This window comes from Phocoena phocoena, chromosome 15 (genome assembly GCF_963924675.1).
Source record: "Phocoena phocoena chromosome 15, mPhoPho1.1, whole genome shotgun sequence".
NCBI classification, from domain to species: Eukaryota; Metazoa; Chordata; class Mammalia; order Artiodactyla; family Phocoenidae; genus Phocoena; species Phocoena phocoena.
The window spans coordinates 66850656-66870424 of NC_089233.1; the positions used below are offsets into that span (position 1 = coordinate 66850656).

Genomic DNA, 19769 nt, shown 5'->3' on the forward strand with positions numbered 1-19769 from the left:
AAGGTGACCTGGGTATTTGTCATCCAGGAGGTTACCATGTAGTAAGACAAATATAGATTGTGGCTGATTGAAAGAAACTGGACATATCTTATAGAGAGGTGGCACTGGGCTGCCTGGGCTGGTCTGTGGTTTCAGTAGTGTTCTGATATGATCAGACCCTAGTGGAGGATATTTGGAGAAGGGAGCCCAATTCAGAGACAGTTATGACAATCTAGGCAGGGGATGGGAAGGACTACCTCATTGATAGTGGAAGTTTAAATATATGGCCTGTCTTGTAGAGGTAGATCCAGACAGTCTTGGATTGACAAGGGAAGGAAAAGAGCCAAAGAACTTTAGATTTCAGGCTTGAGTGACAAAGATAACAGTGCCATTTATAGAAATATAGACATTAGGAAGAGAACAGGTTTGGGAAAATGGGAAAAATTTATTTGGTTTTAGATTAATTTAGATACTTAAATAGATTAAGTAATTGGTCACTTAGGTCAAGAGAGAAGAATTTTAAGAAATGGAAGACAGGTATGTCAGGGCATGAGAGAATATAAGGTTAGGAATGGAGGCTGCCTGCAGTTTCCAATGCTAGAGAGATCAAGGAGAAGGAGCACTAAGAAGAGGCCCCTGGATTTTGTCATGAAATGTTGGTGACCTTTGAGAGCAAGTTCAAAGGAGTATTAAAGTGTAAGGGTCTGGGGAATGAATGGTTAAAGAGGAAAAGGCAGTGAATATAAACTACACTGTTACTGTTAGCAGTAAAGGGAAGGGTACAGAGTGAAAAAGAGTGTGAGGACATAGCCTTAGCTAAGGAAACGCAAGGCTGGTTTTTCTTTTTCTTTTTTTTTAATTCAAGAAGAATTAGAGGTGGAAGGAGCCAGTGGAAAAGGGTCTGCACCTGCCAACACTGTAAGGTGGGCTGGGGAAATGATGAGTAACAGAGTAAAGCCCTGGAGGCAGTAGGGTCAAGAACCTGTCATTGAGTTTAGAAAAGGGACACTTCTGGTAAGACAGGAGAGGAGAGGGTCAGTGAAGGTTCAGAGACATTTAGAGGTGGAAAGGAGGAAAATTAAAGCAGCTTATATAAATTTTAATCTTAGTTCTTAGCAATGAAATGGGGAAGCAAAGATGATTCTCAAAATTGCCAGGCAGCCCAGCTAGGTTTAAGTAGCATCATCTGTAGTGAAGTTACTTAATGCACTCTGCTGACTTTCTTCAAAAGTCCTTGGTATCCAGGGCTTCCCTGGTGGTGCAGTGGTTGAGAGTCTGCCTGCTGATGCAGGGGACACGGGTTTGTGCCCCGGTCTGGGAAGATCCTACATGCCGCGGAAAGGCTGGGCCCATAAGCCGTGGCCGCTGAGCCTGCGCGTCTGGAGCCTGCGCTCCGCAGCGGGAGAGGCCACAGCAGTGACAGGCCCGCATACTGCAAAAAAAAAAAAAAAAAAAAGTCCTTGGTATCCAGAGGCATAAGTAAAAAATTTGAATGGTGTGGAGATTGGCTGGGTGAATAAGGAAGAATAAGGAACAACACAGCCATGTTATATGCTTAGAAGAGGGTATAAGATGTCAGATTTGGGGATTTAGTTTTGGTTGGGAGGTAGATGAAGCCAGAAGGATGCTAATGGCTTGGGGAAATACGGGGAGGGGTTGTTTGCCTCTCAGTGATAGTAAAGGGGGAGTAGGAGTTTGGGTGAGCTGTAGGAAAGGAATTTCAGGATTGTAGCTCTTGAAAGTACAGCACATCTGAGGTACAAAGTGTGCCATGGATGGCAAGAGTTGTGAAGGTTGAGGAGGTTGTAGGAATATAAGCCAGGCTGTTCACCAAAGAGGATGGAATTTTAAATAGGATGGATCAGAAGGGAAGCAGAGGTAACTCCAAGAGTATAGCAACTAATGCTATGGTTATGGACTTCAAAACATGAGGGGATCACTGCAGGATGAAGATGGACAGGGATCTGGCAGAGAGCAGCAACTGTGCCCCCTTTCTTGCCAATGTGAAGGGAAGCAGAGACAGAGTGGTTTCACTTACAGCAAGGAGATGAAGGAGCAATTTTTGAGGCTGTAGGGACATGTTTTGGGTATTTGTTTTAACCTTGTAACGTATTTGCTTGATTGTATGCTCTTGGTTGTACTGAATTGAAACTCAGTGTTGATCACTGAAAATTATCTTCATTTATTTTGTTGCTTGTAGCTTTATTTTCATTTAAAACTTGATTAATTCTATTACTTTTATGATAATTCCAAAAAAATGAAATGTTCGGTTTATTTCAGTTAGAAGAGAGACATGAAAAATTAAGGAATGGCATGGCCCAGCAGATTGCTTATGAAATACACCTTGAACAACAAAGTGAGGAGGAATTGCAGAAGAGAAGTTTTCCTGATCCGATTACAGATTGTAAGCCCCCACCTCCTGCCCAGGAATTCCAAACAGCACGCCTTTTCCTTTCACACTTTGGATTTTTGTCCTTAGAAGCGTTGAAGGTAATTTCTGTAAACTTTTATGAGTAAATATATTCATATATTAACATTCAGCTGCTGATAGCTAAAGCATTTTTATGAAGATAGAAGGAATTTTAAAAAACAAACTGTTTAAAACCTTACCCTTCATACAGGGAAATGAAATTCCATGATGCTGTAGGTTATAATATGAGCGCCAAGACAGTTTTCCCATGAATATATTTAGAGTTCTGTCTGAGGGGACTGCTTATAATATAATAATATATGCGCCTCTGAATTTTCCTAGGTAATGTAGGACTCATATCACACATATTAATGAAATCTATAGATAATTAGAAAAAGGAATGTTAAAACTCTTCCCCAGTACACTTTATTACTGAAAGTATGGGCTACAATTTACTCTGCTCTTTTATGCCACTTTTAAAAAAGAACAAGTATAAGCACTTCTTATATTGTGCAGTTCCTGAGATCAGACTGTCTAGGTTTATGTCCTGGCATCACTACTTGCCAGCTATGTGATCTTGGGCAAGTTGCCCAACTTTTCTGAGTCTTAGTTCCTCATCTATAAAATAGGGGTGGGCTTCCCTGGTGGTGCAGTGGTTAAGAATCCTCCTGCCAATGCAGGGAACACGGGTTCGAGCCCTGGTCTGGGAGGATCCCACATACCGCAGAGCAACTAAGCCCTTGCGCCACGACTAATGAGCCTGTGTTCTAGAGCTCGTGCACTGCAACTCCTGAGCCTGCCAGCCACAGCTACTGAAGCCCGCGCACCTAGAGCCCGTGCTGCACAACAAGAGAAGCCACTGCAATGAGAAGCCCGCGCACCGCAACAAAGAGTAGCCCCCACTCACTGCAACTAGAGAAAGCCCGTGCACAGCAACAAAGACCCAATGCAGCCAAAAATAAATAAATAAATAGATAAATAAAATAGGGGTGATAAGGGTATCCATCTCATTATGATCGTGTCAGGTGCTTCATGTAGTACGTAGTACAAAGTCAACCAGCCTGTAAGGTAAATAATGTCATTATTCTTAATTCCATTAAAACAATTTTACAAGGAAAGTAATGGTATATCTATTTCACAGATGTGGAAACAGGGCCTCAAAAATGTGAAATGGCTTCCCTGAATGTGGATTTAGAGTTTGTACTAAGGCCTGTTTGTTTTGAAAAGCACAACTGAAGATTGCCAGGCAAGAAGTTGCTTATTGCACAAGTTGCCCCCTGCCCTTACTTGCCAACAGCTACTTGGTTAAAGGCCATTTAACTTTTAAGGAAAGCAGAGGGGAACATTGCTGACTGAGTTTGGATTTCAGCATGTAGATGAAAAATATTTTATGTTGTAGAAAATCGAGTTAGTGGTGGAGAGTAAAAAGTAAAAAACTCTTAAAATGCAGAAGAAAACAACAGAAAGAGGAAAATAATGAGAAATACAGTGGTAAATATGGAAGGCCAGGAACAAAAATACGACCTAAAAATGATTAGTGGTATTCCTAGTGGAGAAAATTGAACAGAGTAGAAGCAGTATATAAAAACATACTAGAAGAAAATATTACATTCTGTGGACTGAAGGGAGACAAGAAGAGGCATGGACTGAAAGGAGACAAGAAGAGCCTTAACAGCCCTGTCTCTGAGATTGAAGTTTTCCTTTCATGTTATCTATTCTGCTTGAAATTTTTAAGCTTTCAAGGAAATAATTCTCATGCTTTCTCACCGGGTTCAGAACATAGGAAAAAGGGACTTCCCTGGTGGTCCAGTGGTTAAGACTCCACACTCCCAATTCAGGGGGCCCAGGTTCAATCCCGGGAATTAGATCCCACATGCCACAACTAAGAGCCTGCATGCTGCGATGAAGATTCCGTGTGCTGCAACTAAGACCCAGCACAGCCAAATAAATATTTTTTTTAAAAAAGAGAGAGAACATAGGAAAAAGTCAGAAAGTAAACTGGTTTATTTTATGAATCTTAGCTTATCTCTAGTAACTTATACCGGACAGCACACACATGAAAAAGCTATAAACCAATCTTTACTTATGAATATATGTGCAAAAGTGTTAAGGAGAATGCTAGTAAAACTGAATTCAGCAGCGTGTTAAACAAATTAACTTCTACAACCAAGTAAGGTTTATCCTAGGAACATAAGGAGAGTCAGTTATTGGTAAATATTAGTAAAGTTATTAAGAAAATAATTTGATCCTATTTTAGCAGATCAGTCAATAAAACAGTCAGTATTCAGTAGAATAATATTCAGTCTGATTTTTAAAAAATGAATAAACAAAAAACCAAAAACTTAGTCAGGGCCAGTAATGTAGATCTCAGTAAATGGCAGCCTGTTTAGGAAACGAGATGGGGAATGAGGAAACTAGAACCACCCTTTGTTAAAAATCAGAGGTAAAGGATATCTACCTTGGCCACTGTTTAACACTGAGAGTTTTTTAGTTAATGAAAAGTTATTTTAATTTTATTTTTAATTAAAAAAAATTTTTTTTTTTGGCTGTGTTGGGTCTTCATTGCTGCACGTGGGCTTTCTCTAGTTGTGGTGAGTGAGGGCTACTCTTCATTGAGGTGCACGGGTTTCTCATTGCGGTGGCTTCTCTTGTTGCGGAGCACAGGCTCTAGGCGCGTGGGCTTCAGTTGTTGCAGCACGTGGGCTCAGTAGTTGTGGCATGCGGGCCCTAGAGCATGCAGGCTTCAGTAGTTGCAGCAAGTGGGCTTAGTTGCTCCGTGGCATGTAGGGTCTTCCCAGACCAGGGATTGAACCCAAGTCCCCTGCATATGCAGGCGAATTCTTAACGACTGCACCACCAGGGAAGTCCCTATTTTAATTTTTAAATAATTATAGATTAACAAAGTTTTTTTTAAAAATATGCAGGGAGGTTCCCCCAATGGGTAACATCTTACATAACTACAGTATAGTATCAAAACCAGGAAAGTCAGTGAAAAATTAAAAGAAACTAAATAAGAGGAAAAAAACCATTGGAAAGGAAAAGACAGTTCAGGTAGTATGATTTCTAATTAGACAGCCATAAGAGAATCAATAGAATGTTTAAAGTAAATGAGAATTAAGATCACTACACACCAAGTATAGATATTAATGACTGTGGCTCTAATATGCAGTTACAAATATGATGCCAAAATACCTCAGTTACAACTGCAATATTGACAAAAGTTATTCTAAGAAAATGTATTAAAACACAGACCTAGAGGGAAAAACTTTAAAGTTATTAAGAGTTAAGAGATATAAAATATATGTATGTTATGTTCCTGAATCAGAAGATCATCCAAAGAGCAAGCTGATGAGATAACTTATTTAAAAAAGAAAGAATGAGGAGCCTTTGTCCTATAAGGTGTATCATAGCATGCTGCAGGTCTGTAGTTCCTTATCCATGATTTCAAAGTGAAAAATGGAAACTAGAAGTTCTTTTGTATGTTTGTATAAAATTCACTTAGTGGAAAAATCTGACCTGAATTGATGCGAGGCTATTTGTAGTCTTACTTATTTCATAGTGTGAGTACTCTTCTGTTTGACTGCAAAAATAGTAATGTTTTTGATGATAGGGTGTTGCCTCAACCCTTGTTAGGAATGTTATATAATGGACTAGAAGACCAGGCTCACGATCCTTGCTGTTGTAGAAGAGAGTAATCCTTGCCATCTCTGGGGGATGCTTTCCTGAAAAATATCATGGATGGCCCAACCTGCTGGGCAAGATCAGGATCTCAAAGAAGATAAAGGATGGGGGGAAACAAAACAAAAAATGCCTTAAAAAATTAATAGGCTATTTTTTAAAGCAGTTTTACGTTTGCAGAACAATTGAGTAGAAAGTAGAGAGACTTCCCATATAACCTCTCTTCCTCCACACACATAGTTTCTCATATTGTAACATCTTGTTGCATTGTTGTGACACATCTGTAACAAGTGATGAACCAGTATGGGATGGATTATTAACTGAAGTCCATAGTTTACCTGAGTTCACTCTGTGTTGTACAATTCTGTGGGTTTTGACAAATGCGTATAATAACATGTGTCCATCATTATAGCATTATACAAAATAGTTTCACTGCCCTAAAAATCCAGTGTAGTTTTCTTAGTCATACTTCCTCCTCCTTCCCCCACCCAACCCCTGATTTTTTACTGTCTCTACAGTTTTGCCTTTTCCAGAATGTCATATAGTTGGAATATATAGTATGTAGCCTCTTCAGATTGGCTTCTTTCACTTAGTGATTTGCATTTAAGTTTCCTCCATGTCTTTTTGTGACTTGATAGCACATTTCTTTTTATTACTGAATAATATTCCATTGTGTGGATGTATCACAGTCTACTAATCCATTCACCTACAGAAAGACACCTTGGTTGCTTGCAAGTTTTGGCCATTATGAATAAAGCTGCTTGTAAACATTTGTGTGCAGGTTTTTGTGTAGACATGTTTTTAATTCATATGGGAAAATACCAAGTTATGTAATTGCTTCACTGTATGGTAAGACTATGTTTAGCTTTGCAAGAAACTGCCAAATTGCCTCCGTGCATGGCTGTACCATTTTGCGTTAAGACCGGCAATGAATAAGAATAAAATACATATAAAATTTTTTGCTAGAAAGCTTGATATTTTATAGAGAAAACAGGATTTTAAATTGTATACATATTAAGATTTCAACTGTCTTTCAGCAGAAAAAGGCAAATAAGAGAACTGGAAGGAAGAACACAAGCATGTTAAATAGTTTCTGTAGTTTAGGATTATGGTTGTGCTTATTGCTGCCACTTTATAATTTTTTTTTTTTTTACTTAATGTTTATTAAACCGTGAGCAAGTATTGCTTTTATGATTAGAATGATGAAGAGAGATAATAATTTCTTCTTTCTTCCTTTGGCGATAGGAACCTGCAAATAGTCGTCTACCTCCTCACCTTATTGCACTTGACTCCATGATACCTGGATTTTTTGATGACATTGGGTATCTGGATCTCTTGCCATGTCGTCCCTTCGACACAGTTTTTATTTTCTATATGAAGCCAGGTCAGAAAACAAACCAGGAGGTAAGATTTCTGGACTTTGGGGGTAAATTTTTATGCTGTAAATTTTATAAACCCTTGAGGTAATTGTTACACCGGTTGAGTTTCCTTAGCTTTCTAGGGACTGAGTGTGACTAGAAAACAATAAGATTCTCTGAGGCCTCCTTTAGAATGGCTGAGACCTGCCTTCCCTAGTCACAGGGAAGATTTAGATTAATTTCCAGCTGCCAACCAGTGGCCTGCAAGTTGAATTTGACTGACTTATTGCATCTTGACTAAATTTTCAAGTTGTTTATTTAAAAGTTTCACTTCTGAAAAAAAATTTTAATTGGAAGAAAACGAGAACTGGCAGTCAAATCAGTTTCCTGGCACTTAGAAAAATATGAAGGGATATGGGTGAACTAAACAGGTACACTTCTAAGGAGATGATGTCTTTAAGAGTTGATACGTTTAAGAGATAATGGCCTGGCAACGATGCCCAGTGGATTGAGAAGTATTCGACGTAACACACCACATATTTTGACTTCATTAGGCCTCCAGATGGTCTTGCCATAGATTAACATTGTATCAACTACATCAGTGATCTGTGGACTGGCTGCATCAAAAGTTACTTGGGAGAGCTTTTAAAAGTGGTAATTCCAGGATCTTACCTCTGCTGATCTGATAAAGAAGTTCTGGAGTAGGCTAAGAGAATCTTATGTTTTAACAGATTCCCCAGGTGATGTTGATACACTACCCCTCTCCCCATCTCATTTTTAATTTGTAGAGGATTTCTCCTTTTTCTTCCTCTAGCATTAGGTTTTCAACAGAAGCACTGTTGCTATTTTGGGCCGGATAATTCCTTGTTATGGGAGCTGTTCTATAGAATAGGACATATAGCAGCATCTTTGGCCTCTACTCACTAGGTCCCAGCAGTGCCCCACCAGTTGTGATATCAAAAATGTCTCCAGACATTGCCAGATGTCCCCTGGAGAGCAAAGTCACCCCCATGAGAACCACTGTTTTAGAACAAGGGACTTTTCTTTCTGAGGCCCAGGAATTAAGTTTGGTACTTGGTGAAGAGGAGAGACCCTTCTGGTCACTTCATTTTTTTCTGGAATGGTTACATTCTCTTCTTTGGACTAAGAGAAGGGTGTTTTCCCATTCATTAATGATTGAATTTGTAATAGGTTTATACTTTTTATAGCATTTGTCAAGATTTGTAAGTAAATAATCACATACCTATGTAATGTTTTTCACTAATCAGACTCTGTGAAGGCAGGGACTTAGTGTTTTTTGTTTACTTTTAGTAAACACATCTAGCTCAATAATTATTTTGCTAGGGAGGGAGCTAAAGGATTTTCTTGTATTTCTTACCTCACCTAATCTTCACAGCCATCATTATTACTCACTTTATAGATGAAGAAACTGAAGCAGTGGGGTTAAGAAACTTGCCCAAGGCCCAGCCAGGATTTGAACCCAAATCTATCTAACTTGGAAGCATGCATTTTTAACTACAGTGATATATATAGTCCTCAGTTTATTCTAAGCTTGGGCTTGATTTATCAGACACTTCAAAGTGAATCGATTTTTATGAAGCTTATTTTGATACGCCCTTTTGTTTCCTTCATTATATCTGATGATTGGTATATATTTCAGATTTTAAAGAATGTGGAGTCTTCCAGAAATGTTCAGCCACATTTCCTAGAATTTTTGCTCTCCCTTGGCTGGGCGGTAGATGTGGGCAGACACCCTGGCTGGACTGGGCATGTTTCCACCAGTTGGTCTATTAACAGTTGCGATGATGGTGAAGGACCTGAACAAGGTAAAACTCATACGTTCATTTGGTTTTTCTTGTTTTGTTACTCTTGGCTTTTCGCCTATTACTATTAGTTTGTAGTCTTATTTAAAAAAAAACAAGCAGAGGGCTTCCCTGGTGGCCCAGTGGTTGAGGGTCCGCCTGCCGATGCAGGGGACACGGGTTCGTGCCCCAGTCCGGGAAGATCCCACATGCCACGGAGCGGCTGGGCCTGTGAGCCATGGCCGCTGAGCCTGTGCATCCGGAGCCTTTGCTCCACAACGGGAGAGGCCACAGCAGTGAGAGGCCTGCGTAGCGCAAAAAAAAAAAAACAAAAAAAAAACAAGCAGAGGTATAGAATGGAAAAGTCTCTTTCCTCTAATCCTCACAGGAGGTCACTTAATAATTGTGTGGTCTTCCAGACATTTTCTGTTAATATGGGGACTACTTATGTATATATAAATGAATGTATATGTTATATACATATATAATGACAGAGTTAATTAATATAAAATTAATGGCATAATTATCACAAGGTTAATAAGTTTCTTTTTTTGTAGTGTGAGTGAACAAATTCCATTTAATATAACAATATTAAAATAAATTTAGATTATAGCAAACAGTAGTTTCCTAACAAGTGTATTTTGTCTAATAAATATAGTTTTCTATTAACAGATGTGTTTTTAGACTTTGTGGCTGTCATTTAAGTTACATTCTTGGGATATTATGTAAGAATCCTTGTAGTAAACAGCTGACTGTCTCTGAGAGATTCATGCCCATCTCTGCAAATCCTCCTGAGGAACTGTAATCAGGATAACAAGTGCCAGAGCAAGTATAAGTTTAAACTTAAGGCCTTTGCACCACCTGGCTAGAGCTTTTTGTTCTGGGAGCTCTTGAAATCACTGGAAAGTTAATAATACCTCTCTCAAGTGGGTAATGCCTGTGTCCAGTGCTTTGAATTAGCAGAGTTTCTCAGTCAACGAGATTATACTCTCTCAAGGTTTCCCATTGAATATCATTGTGACTTGTAATTTTTTCTACTTTCAACCAAGGTTGAATCAAAGTATTTGAGGATATGCTCTAATTTTAATTGCCACATAACCTTTAATATGTGCTTGAGTGTATTTATAGACTAAGTTCTCATAAGTAGAATTGATAAAGGATTTGCACATTTTTTAGTTTGATAAATGTATAAATGTATCAGTTGGATGCTTAAGGTTGCAGGTAACAGAAAACCCGACCCAAATTGGCTTAGAGTTTGAAGGTCATTTATTGCCTCATATAACTGAAAATTCCAGAGATTAGTGTACATTTTTTGTTGCCATTTGATCAGCAGTCCTGTTCTATTTCTCTGCAGTTTTTCTTTAGCTCTGTTTTCCATGTGTTGGCTTTGTCCCAGCCTGGCTTTCCTCATAGTGCAAATAAGGCAGTTCTAGGCTTTACATTCACATACCACACTAGTCTGAAGAGGAGAGATTAGCTGAGTCTCAGAACCTCCCGTCTCCCCAAATCCTGAGATACGCAGTGATTGGACCACCCTGAGCCTGTCGCTGTGGCAAGAGAGATGGAATGATCCTGATAGAAACAAACAAGGTAGAGGAGGGGAGGGTGGAGTGGATGTTGGGGCAGTAACCACAGTGTGTACTGCAGTAGACGCAAGTGCTTGCCCAGCATCTAAACCGGGAGTCAGCAACTACAGCCCATGCCTGTTTTTGTAAATAAAGTTTTTTTGGATCTCAGCCACGCTTCTTTACGTATTATCTGACTGCTTTCATGCTACAACGGCAGACTTAAGTAGTCGTGGCAGAGACCATATGGCATGCAAAGCCTTATTTACTATCTGATCCTTTGCAGAAAATGTTTGCTAACGTCTGGGCCAAACTTCCTGTTTGCCACATCCTCACCAATTTAGGTGTCTTCCAGTCTGTTAGGTGAGGAATTTTCTATTTTTAATTATGATTGAGTTTCAGCATCTTCTCATATTTTTATTTCTTACCTGAGAACTACTTGTTTATTTCCTCTTCCCAGTTTTTTGTCAGGTTGTTGATGTTTTATGTATTACTGGCAGGGCATTGTGTCCATTTTAATTGAAAATATACTAGCTCTCAGGAGTGTTACTTTTGTTAATTCAATCTTGCTGGCTTAGAGCAGATACTATTACTAAACAGCCTGTACACTTTCATATTGTATCACTGATCACTGGGGAAAGTGGAACAGAAGCAAAGCTGAGGAGCAGTAGAGAGAGACCAGGGTCAGGAAATGCCTTGAAAGCAAGAGTACACACACGCAGACATTTGTCCCCCTTCCCTTCAGAGGGACTGTGGTAGTCTTCTCCCTTTTGATTACTGTTACCTCTTCCAAAAAGACTGTTGCCTAAATCCGCCTTATACAGGTGAGCTAAAGGTCCTGCTAATCAGAAGTGGTCTGGTTTAGAGTAGTTTCAGAAAGTATGAAATTAAGATTTTATGATTTAAAGTTAGTGTATGTGCACCACAACTACTGAGCCTGCACTCTAGAGCCTGCACGCCACAACTGCTGAGCCCGTGTGCCACAACTACTGAAACCCGTATGCCTAGAGCCCGTGCTCCACAACAAAGGGAAGCCACCACAATGAGAAGCCCATGCACTGCAACGAAGAGTAGCCCCCGCTCGCTGCAACTAGAGGAAGCCCGCACGCAGCAACGAAGACCCAATGCAGCCAAAAATGAATAAATAAAATAAATTTTTAAAAAATACAACTTCTAATTTAAAAAATAAAGTTAGTGTAAAGACATTTAATGAACATTTATGGTTTATTCTTCTTATACATTAATTGGCTCATGTTGAAAACGTACCTTCTATTTATTATCACTTTATTAACCAGTTAAAATTTCAGGAAGCAGGATGATATTGGTTTTCCCCACTTTTTAGAGCAGTAATGTAGTGTTTCTCATTCCTAGATGAAGTGATTTCCTCTGAAGATGCTGGGGCTAGCATTTTCAACGGACAGAGGAAGGTGCTGTATTATGCTGATGCCCTTACAGAAATAGCTTTTGTGGTTCCTTCTTCTGTGGAGTCCTTAAGTAAGAGCATTTTTTGTATGGAACTATTTTTGTATTCACTGGTTTGTGCAGTAGTATTGCATTGGGGGAGATTCTGACGTCATCTAAGACATTCTTCAGCTTCAAAGGCATGATAGCTTTTAGATTATGCAGAGGTACAGGATGTTATCCCCTCTTAACTAAAGGACAGTAGTTAAAAACAAGAAGACTGGCCCTCTAATAATAATTTTTAAATAAAGGAGATCCACTTTGGCCCATTTTTAAACTTTTAAAAATCTGATTAATACATAGAAGCCCTATTTTCCAGTTTATTCATTTCTTTCTCTAATTATGAGTAAGCTCTCACCTGCTTCCCTGTTTCCATGTGAGAGCCTTTATATGGAACCCCAGAGAACCCTGCAATTGGAAGGCCCTCATGATGACATCTGGCTGATCTTCTAACACTGAGGAGGAGAAACTTCAGCCTAGAAAAGGTGGTGATTAAGCCTGTTCTTCTCAAGGATCAGGAGTGATCATTACTTCTCAGTCTGAATTCTTAGTCTTATTTTGCCTAGAACCTTTGCTTCTTGCAAATTAAACTCATTTCTTTGTGCCTGACCAAGCAGTAGGTGGAAAACTTCAGCTTCTTCATTGAGACCATCCATAGGATAGGATGCTGCACATCACACTTTGATGATCTCATCTCTAGGCTAATGACTTTTTGTGTACCCTAGCCTACCTAGGCAGCCTCCTCACCTTTGTATTTGGACCCTTAATTTTGCACTCTAGGCCCCTCTCTGTCTCTTACTCTGGGGCCAGTTGTGTCCGTGGCAGGAGGGGCCTTCCATGTTCTAGGTCAGTGTCTTAGCAGCTGTTTGCCTTCATGTCAAGGCTGTGATCTACCACCTGAATTCCAGAAGCCAGGCCCCATCTGTCCTCTATGAACTGAGTCCCTGCCTGGTGTCTCTGGCCCAGCCTGTTTGCACCAACTCAGTAGAGCCAGAGCCAGCAAATTATGGCACGCAGGCAAAATTCAGAACACTAAGAATGGTATTTACATTTTTAAAGGGTTGTAAGTAAACTACAAAGAAGAATATGCAGTAGAGACCTGTATAGCCAGCAAAGCCTGAAATATTTATTACCTGATCCTTTGCAGAAAAACTTTGCCAACCCTTGCTCTAGAAGCAATGCTTTGCTTAAGTGACTTAGGTTGGACTGTTAGCATAAGTAGTTTAATAAACACGTTTGCTCTAAGGAAGTAGTAGGTATTATAATTATTTTTTTTTCTTTACGCTATAGCTGATTCATTGGAAAGTAACATCTCAGACCAAGATAGTGATTCAAATATGGATCTTATGCCAGGAATTCTGAAACAGCCATCCCTGACACTTGAGCTTTTCCCTAATCACACAGACAATCTTAATTCCTCACAGAGGGTAAGTCACTTTGTTGATAAACCTCCAAAAATTTGTAGTGAAATGGAAGTAATTATAGAATCACACCTGAAAAGCTTTTAACTTTAACCCAGAGAGTAATTATAGCAGTACTGATTCGTTAGTATCTTAATTTTTTTAATCAAATTCTTATGCTTTTCTTTTTTTCAGCTTGCAACAAATATTTAATTCTAATTCAGCCTTTGTTGTTTTCCTTGATTTAGCCATTTCAGTTCCGTGCTCGGTTCTTTCATCCATTCCGTCTCAAGCCTAGGTTATTATTTGGTCCCTAAAATATCCACTAAAGGTACAACAGTTACTATACATTTCATAGCATTAATCATGCAAAATTCAACTTAAGTCTGACAACATACAGATGACAGCATTTTGAAGAATCGCCCAGTGTTTGAATAAATGCACTGAGGCAACACAGCAGCTACTACAAGAAAACAGCATTTTACTTTTATCCTTTTTTCTTACCTTATCAGATGTTGTGTCTTATCTGTGTTCTCCCCTCATGTTATGTCTTAATCCTTACTGGAAAGTGACTGAGTAAGTGATAACAAGATTACAGAATCAGTTTACAGGTGTAAGAAAATTGATTTAGAACAAATAGTAAAAAAGACAAAAGAAGTGTAGTGTAAACTTTCCTGAAGCCCTTCTTCCATTGTAAAGGGGTTTAATTTGGCTCTTTCTACAGTTAAAATGATTTTTAACATAAGTATTTGCTTAAAAGAATATGGGAGAGGTTCACCTTTAAAATTGATTTAGGAAAAGAAGTTAACTTGTATAAAACTCTCTGAAGTCGACTGATTTTGAAAATCATGAGTTGCTACCTTTAAAAAGGTTTTACAGAATACAGTTTGGAGAAGAACAAGTCAGGTAATGCAGAATTTTAGTCAGATCTAATGGTCAGGGATTGCTACTCATTTTCTGAATGCCAACGTGGTTACGATTAGAAGGGAACTTCCTCAACCTGAAACAGAACTCTGCTAGAAACCTGCAGCTAACATTATACTTACACATTATTCTGAAAGCTTTCCCCCCAAATGGAGGCAAGGATGTTTGCTCTCACTACTTCTATTCACAAGATAGTAGAGGTTTTATGCAGGGAAATAAGAAAAAGAAATAAAACGCATAAAACTTGGTTATTTCTTAAAATCCAAAGAATGACAACTCTTAAAGCACCATGTTTTCATTTACCACATACTTTGCAGACTACTAACAAACTTAAGGAAAGAAAATTCATATCAGTAGATACAGGAAAAGCTGTTGACAAGAATTCAACACTGAAAGGATCCCCAGGCAAATCAGTGATGTTGCTATGATGGAAAAATCGTCCTGCTTTCTGACCATAGAGAGAGACTCAGATCCTTTTTAAGCACTCATTAAGGCATTGCGTCAAATTTTATTTTTATAACTATAATTGTTTACTGTTCCTTATCTTTTTTCATTTGAAGTTTCTAGACCTTCATTTCCTTGTTCTAGTTTGAGACTTGATAAACAGAGGAACCAAAGAAGGGCTTTTTTTGCAAATGTATTTTATACTTTTTTCCAGAAGTGACTTCCCATGATGTGATCCTTATTTCACTGGGTAGCTTGATGAATGTATGGTTGTAGTTTTATTAAGCCAGTGTTTTTTATTTGTTTGTTTCTTTTTCTTCCCCTCTTCTGCTTTTCTCTGCCTCATATAGCTCAGTCCCAGTTCCAGAATGAAGAAGCTGCCTCAGGGGCGCCCTGTGCCTCCCCTTGGACCTGAGACAAGAGTTTCTGTAGTCTGGGTGGAACGCTATGATGATATAGGTACTGTGTAAGGACTTTGTCCATTAATAAGATTATAATAGGATGACGATGACTTGTTAAATGTCTAAAGGGAGTGGCAGCATAGGCCCTATATGGTGGCCAAGAGCTGGGACTGGAGTTCAGCAAGCCTGGATTTCATTAAGCCTTAGGTCACTCATGTGTTAAATGAGTGATCCAGCACTTATTTCATAGTTGTGAAGATTTGATGAGTCTCACGGTTACAAAAAGCCTTTAGCTCTTCTTGGTATGACAGTTACTGGTTTGTGGCCACTTGGTCCCACTGCATGTAGCCCCCAGTTACCCTAGAACCTCTGGAAAGGAGAAGGGGGAACACCTCCCTCACCCTCTTTCCACAGACCCTACTGTCCTATTTTAGTGTAAAGATTAATTTGTCCTTAGGGATTGTGCTATGGATATGTTTCTCATGATTTTTATGTAAGCTGCATTAAGAACATTAGAAATGTGTATTTATCCTAGAATCTCATCCAGCTCAGAGTTTATAAGAAAGTGTGAAAGTTGCTTTCCAGAACTTCTAAAGCTATTTCCAAGCCCTCCAAGACTATAGATTATGTTCTGTAAAAACTCTCTGCTTTAGATGAACTTACCTAAAATACGTCTAAAGGGAGAATTTTTTTTTTAATTTGTGAAGAATAGTTAGGATTATATATTTTAGGATAGCGCAGTCCATATATATGTTGCCCGCTATGTGAAGAGATTAGGAAAATAGGTTTCCTAGGAGGGAGATATTAATTGTAATGCTATGATTTTCTTCCAGAAAACTTTCCCCTCTCAGACCTGATGACAGAAATCAGTACTGGTGTGGAGACTACTGCAAATAGTAGCACTTCTCTGAGGTACGCTCTATACTTGCTTGAAGTTTGTCAGCATTGTGTTTAAGCATAGAGAAACCTATTTTTTACAGTATGTTGATTGCAGTTTCATTAAGAGATAAGGACTTTAATGAAACAGAAGGGCTGAAGGCAGTAAGAAGTAAACATAATTAGGGGAAAAGAATCAAAGAGAGAAGTTTGTAGATTAATGCACAAGGTGATCAAATTAGCAAGGATTTTTAAATGGCATAATTAATTGCTGTTTAAATTTATCTGAGGCAAAAAAGAAAGGGAAGTGGAGGCAATTAAGTATTAATGAAGGCTGATAATAGAGTAGCAATATTAGATAGAAATAATGGAATTAAATTGGTCAAAACATTCTGGATAGATAGCAGTTAAAATGTCCTCATCACATAGGAGCTATTTAATGGAAAAATATTTCTAAGTAAAACATAATACTAACTTTATTATAATATTAAGATTTTTATTTTAGCTTCTCATGCACAAAAAGGATAAAAACAGAATAATATGATTCTAAGAATAATAAGAACGTATCTGTGCAGGCTTTATTGTTTCAAAGCTTTTTGCTTGCTTGTCTTTGGTTTAAACAAATAATTTATATCAAGCTAAACTTGATATTTTAACTTTGAGTAAGTTCCTTCTGTTTCCATGATCTGGTTTGTATTGCACGTAAGATGAATTTAGATTACTGTTGTAGAAACGAAGTCAGTAAAGGTGGTTTATTTTAACATTATCATATTAAATTTCTAGAATAGGGCAAGTCATTCTTAAAACTTCCATTTTTGTTTTGGGGTTATTTTGGCCTCACTGCGTGGCACGCGGGATCTTATTGACAGTTCCCCGACCAGGGATCGGAACCCATGCTCCCTGCAGTGGAAGCACAGAGTCTTAACCACTGGACTGCCAGGGAAGTCCCCATGTTTTTTATGCTAAAGTATTTTAAAGCAAATTACAGATTTTCTAACATTCTAAATATGCACCTCTGAAGATTAAGAACACTTTTCAAATAGATAAAGATAACATTATTACAGTAATAAAGTTAGTAGCAATTTTTTAATTTCATCTAGTAGCCAGCTCACATTCAAATTTCTCCATTTTCCCTAAAATAGTCTTTATAGCTGGTTTGTTTAAACCAGCATCCATTTCATCCATCTGGTGTTAATTCTTTCAGTCTCTCAATACAGAACAGTCCTGTTTTTTCTTTTTTTTGTCCATGACACTGACTTGCTGAAGAGACCAGGATAGATTTCATGAGGGGTACTTTTCTAGAACTAGTTTGCAAGAGAACTTTTAAGTGTCTTATACTGTTTGTTGTTTTAATCTTTTTAGGTCAAAAGTTCTAATATGATTGGACTGTAAAATTTGTGTTTTACTAGTAGTTTAGCAAAGTTTAGAATTTGTCTTGGGGACAGAATTAGTATAGGATTGATTTTTATTAAATGTCTTAAAAAATTGACTCACTGTCCCTTTGGCCAAAATCACTTTAGAAAGAAAGCTCATTGTGTTGCAAAACAAAAGCAAACCAAAACCCTGGCATATAGCATCGAAGAGTAACATGGGTACCTTTAGATGCATTGGCATAGCCCTGACACATGATGTGTAATTCAGTCTTCTAAAAGTACGGTTGCTGACCTTGGCAGCTGTGTTACCTGTTCAGAGGCTTTGAGGGCTTTGACTGTGCTAAGATTCAGCCAGTTATCACCTCTGCTGAGGAGGACAGTTGCAACTGACCCAGACTAAGGTACTCCTGACCTCTTTCCCCAGCCCCTAAAAAAAAAAATCATATCAGGGATTCCCATAGTGAGCCTAAACTGTATTTCCACTTCTGCTCTGAGGTGCCAGCATTGACTGTGGTGGAATTCCCTGCCCTCTGGCCAGCCCCACTCTTGTTCCCTACAGGAAGGAGGAACTAAGTAAAAGTAAAAAAATGGCTGGCTGCTATTGATGGTTCCCCACCATACATTTTTCTGGCCTTTCCTTCCACCCCGTGTCCCCAGTGATTTTCTAAGCACAATTTTTAGCCCCTTTTTTGGTCAGCTTCAAAAGGCCAACCCCATTGATGGGTAATTAGGGTCAGGTGTTGGTGTGGGGAGCTTCACCGTGGGCTCCCAGAAAGAAGATTCTGAGCAGACTGATCACTTGTCTCTTCTCAAATACTGCCTGGCAGTAAGTCCCCTTGATATTCTTATATTATACATGGGGGACTTCAGCTCTTGAATATCTGGGGTAAAAAGAGTTTTTTCTTTTCTTAAGATCTACTGCTCTTGAAAAAGAAGTTCCTGTCATCTTCATCCACCCTTTAAACACTGGATTATTCCGGATTAAAATTCAAGGAGCCACTGGAAAATTTAACATGGTCATCCCTCTTGTGGATGGGATGATTGTCAGTAGGCGAGCACTCGGTAAGCTTCATATGTGGCTGAAGGATTGAATTTTCTTTTCAGTTCTTTTTTTTAAAATAAATTTATTTATTTGTTTATTTATTTTTGGCTGTGTTGGGTCTTTGTTGCTGTGCGTGGGCTTTCTCTAGTTGCAGCGAGCAGGGGCCACTCTTCATTGCGGTGAGTGGGCTTCTCACTGCGGTGGCTTCTCTTGTTGCGGAGCACAGGCTATAGGCTCGTGGGCTTCAGTAGTTGTGGCACACGGCCTCGGTAGTTGTGGCTCACGGGCTCTAGAGCACAGGCTCAGTAGTTGTGGTGCACTGGCTTAGTTGCTCCGCGGCATGTGGGATCTTCCCGGACCAGGGATCAAACTCGTGTCCCCTGCATTGGCAGGTGGATTCTTAACCACTGCGCCACCAGGGAAGTCCCATTGGGTTTTCTTTTTTTTATTTAACATTTTCATGAACCAAAAAGAAGTATAAATAAGGAAATGATGATATTACTTAGTTGGTCCCACATGTGGAAAATCCTGTGGCTCTTGTTAAAAGGAAGCATGTTTGGTTCTGTTCTGAAGTGTGCTTAATCTGCTAAGTAGGAGCACAGCTATAATTCACAAACTTCCAGTACTGGAAAACGAGCATAGTTGTTTGCACTCCAGGGCAGGAAATGGGTTGTCAGGCTAGATTTTGATTTTGTTTTTCCATGTCATTGTGTGTTTCTTCTGACAGTTTTGTCTTAGTAGAGCTCTGTCTCTCTGGGGACAGGGAGTTTTGCAAATGGAATGAAGTGGTTTGAGTTTGCAGAAAATAGTTCACTTGAGTACTGATGGCTCACCTAGCTGACTAAAACCCTCTGTTTTCAAGGTTTTCTGGTGAGGCAGACTGTAATTAACATTTGTAGAAGAAAGAGACTGGAAAGTGACTCCTACAGTCCACCACATGTCCGCCGGAAACAGAAGATCACCGACATTGTCAACAAGTACCGGAACAAGCAGTTGGAGCCAGAGTTTTATACTTCACTTTTTCAGGAGGTTGGACTCAAGAACTGTAGTTCTTAG

General features: G+C 39.0%; 1 protein-coding gene across 2 annotated transcripts in view; it reads left to right on the plus strand.

Moving 5' to 3' along the window:
* RALGAPB (Ral GTPase activating protein non-catalytic subunit beta) overlaps positions 1 to 19769 on the plus strand; it is a 76870-nt gene extending 57101 nt beyond the window's left edge. For both annotated transcript variants that reach the window (XM_065892054.1, XM_065892053.1), the window contains exons 21-29: positions 2260 to 2469; positions 7313 to 7471; positions 9086 to 9251; positions 12164 to 12286; positions 13544 to 13680; positions 15372 to 15480; positions 16256 to 16334; positions 18585 to 18733; positions 19576 to 19769. In XM_065892054.1, coding sequence (XP_065748126.1) covers positions 2260 to 2469; positions 7313 to 7471; positions 9086 to 9251; positions 12164 to 12286; positions 13544 to 13680; positions 15372 to 15480; positions 16256 to 16334; positions 18585 to 18733; positions 19576 to 19769 — 1326 coding nt within the window. The remainder of the gene's footprint in view (positions 1 to 2259; positions 2470 to 7312; positions 7472 to 9085; positions 9252 to 12163; positions 12287 to 13543; positions 13681 to 15371; positions 15481 to 16255; positions 16335 to 18584; positions 18734 to 19575) is intronic.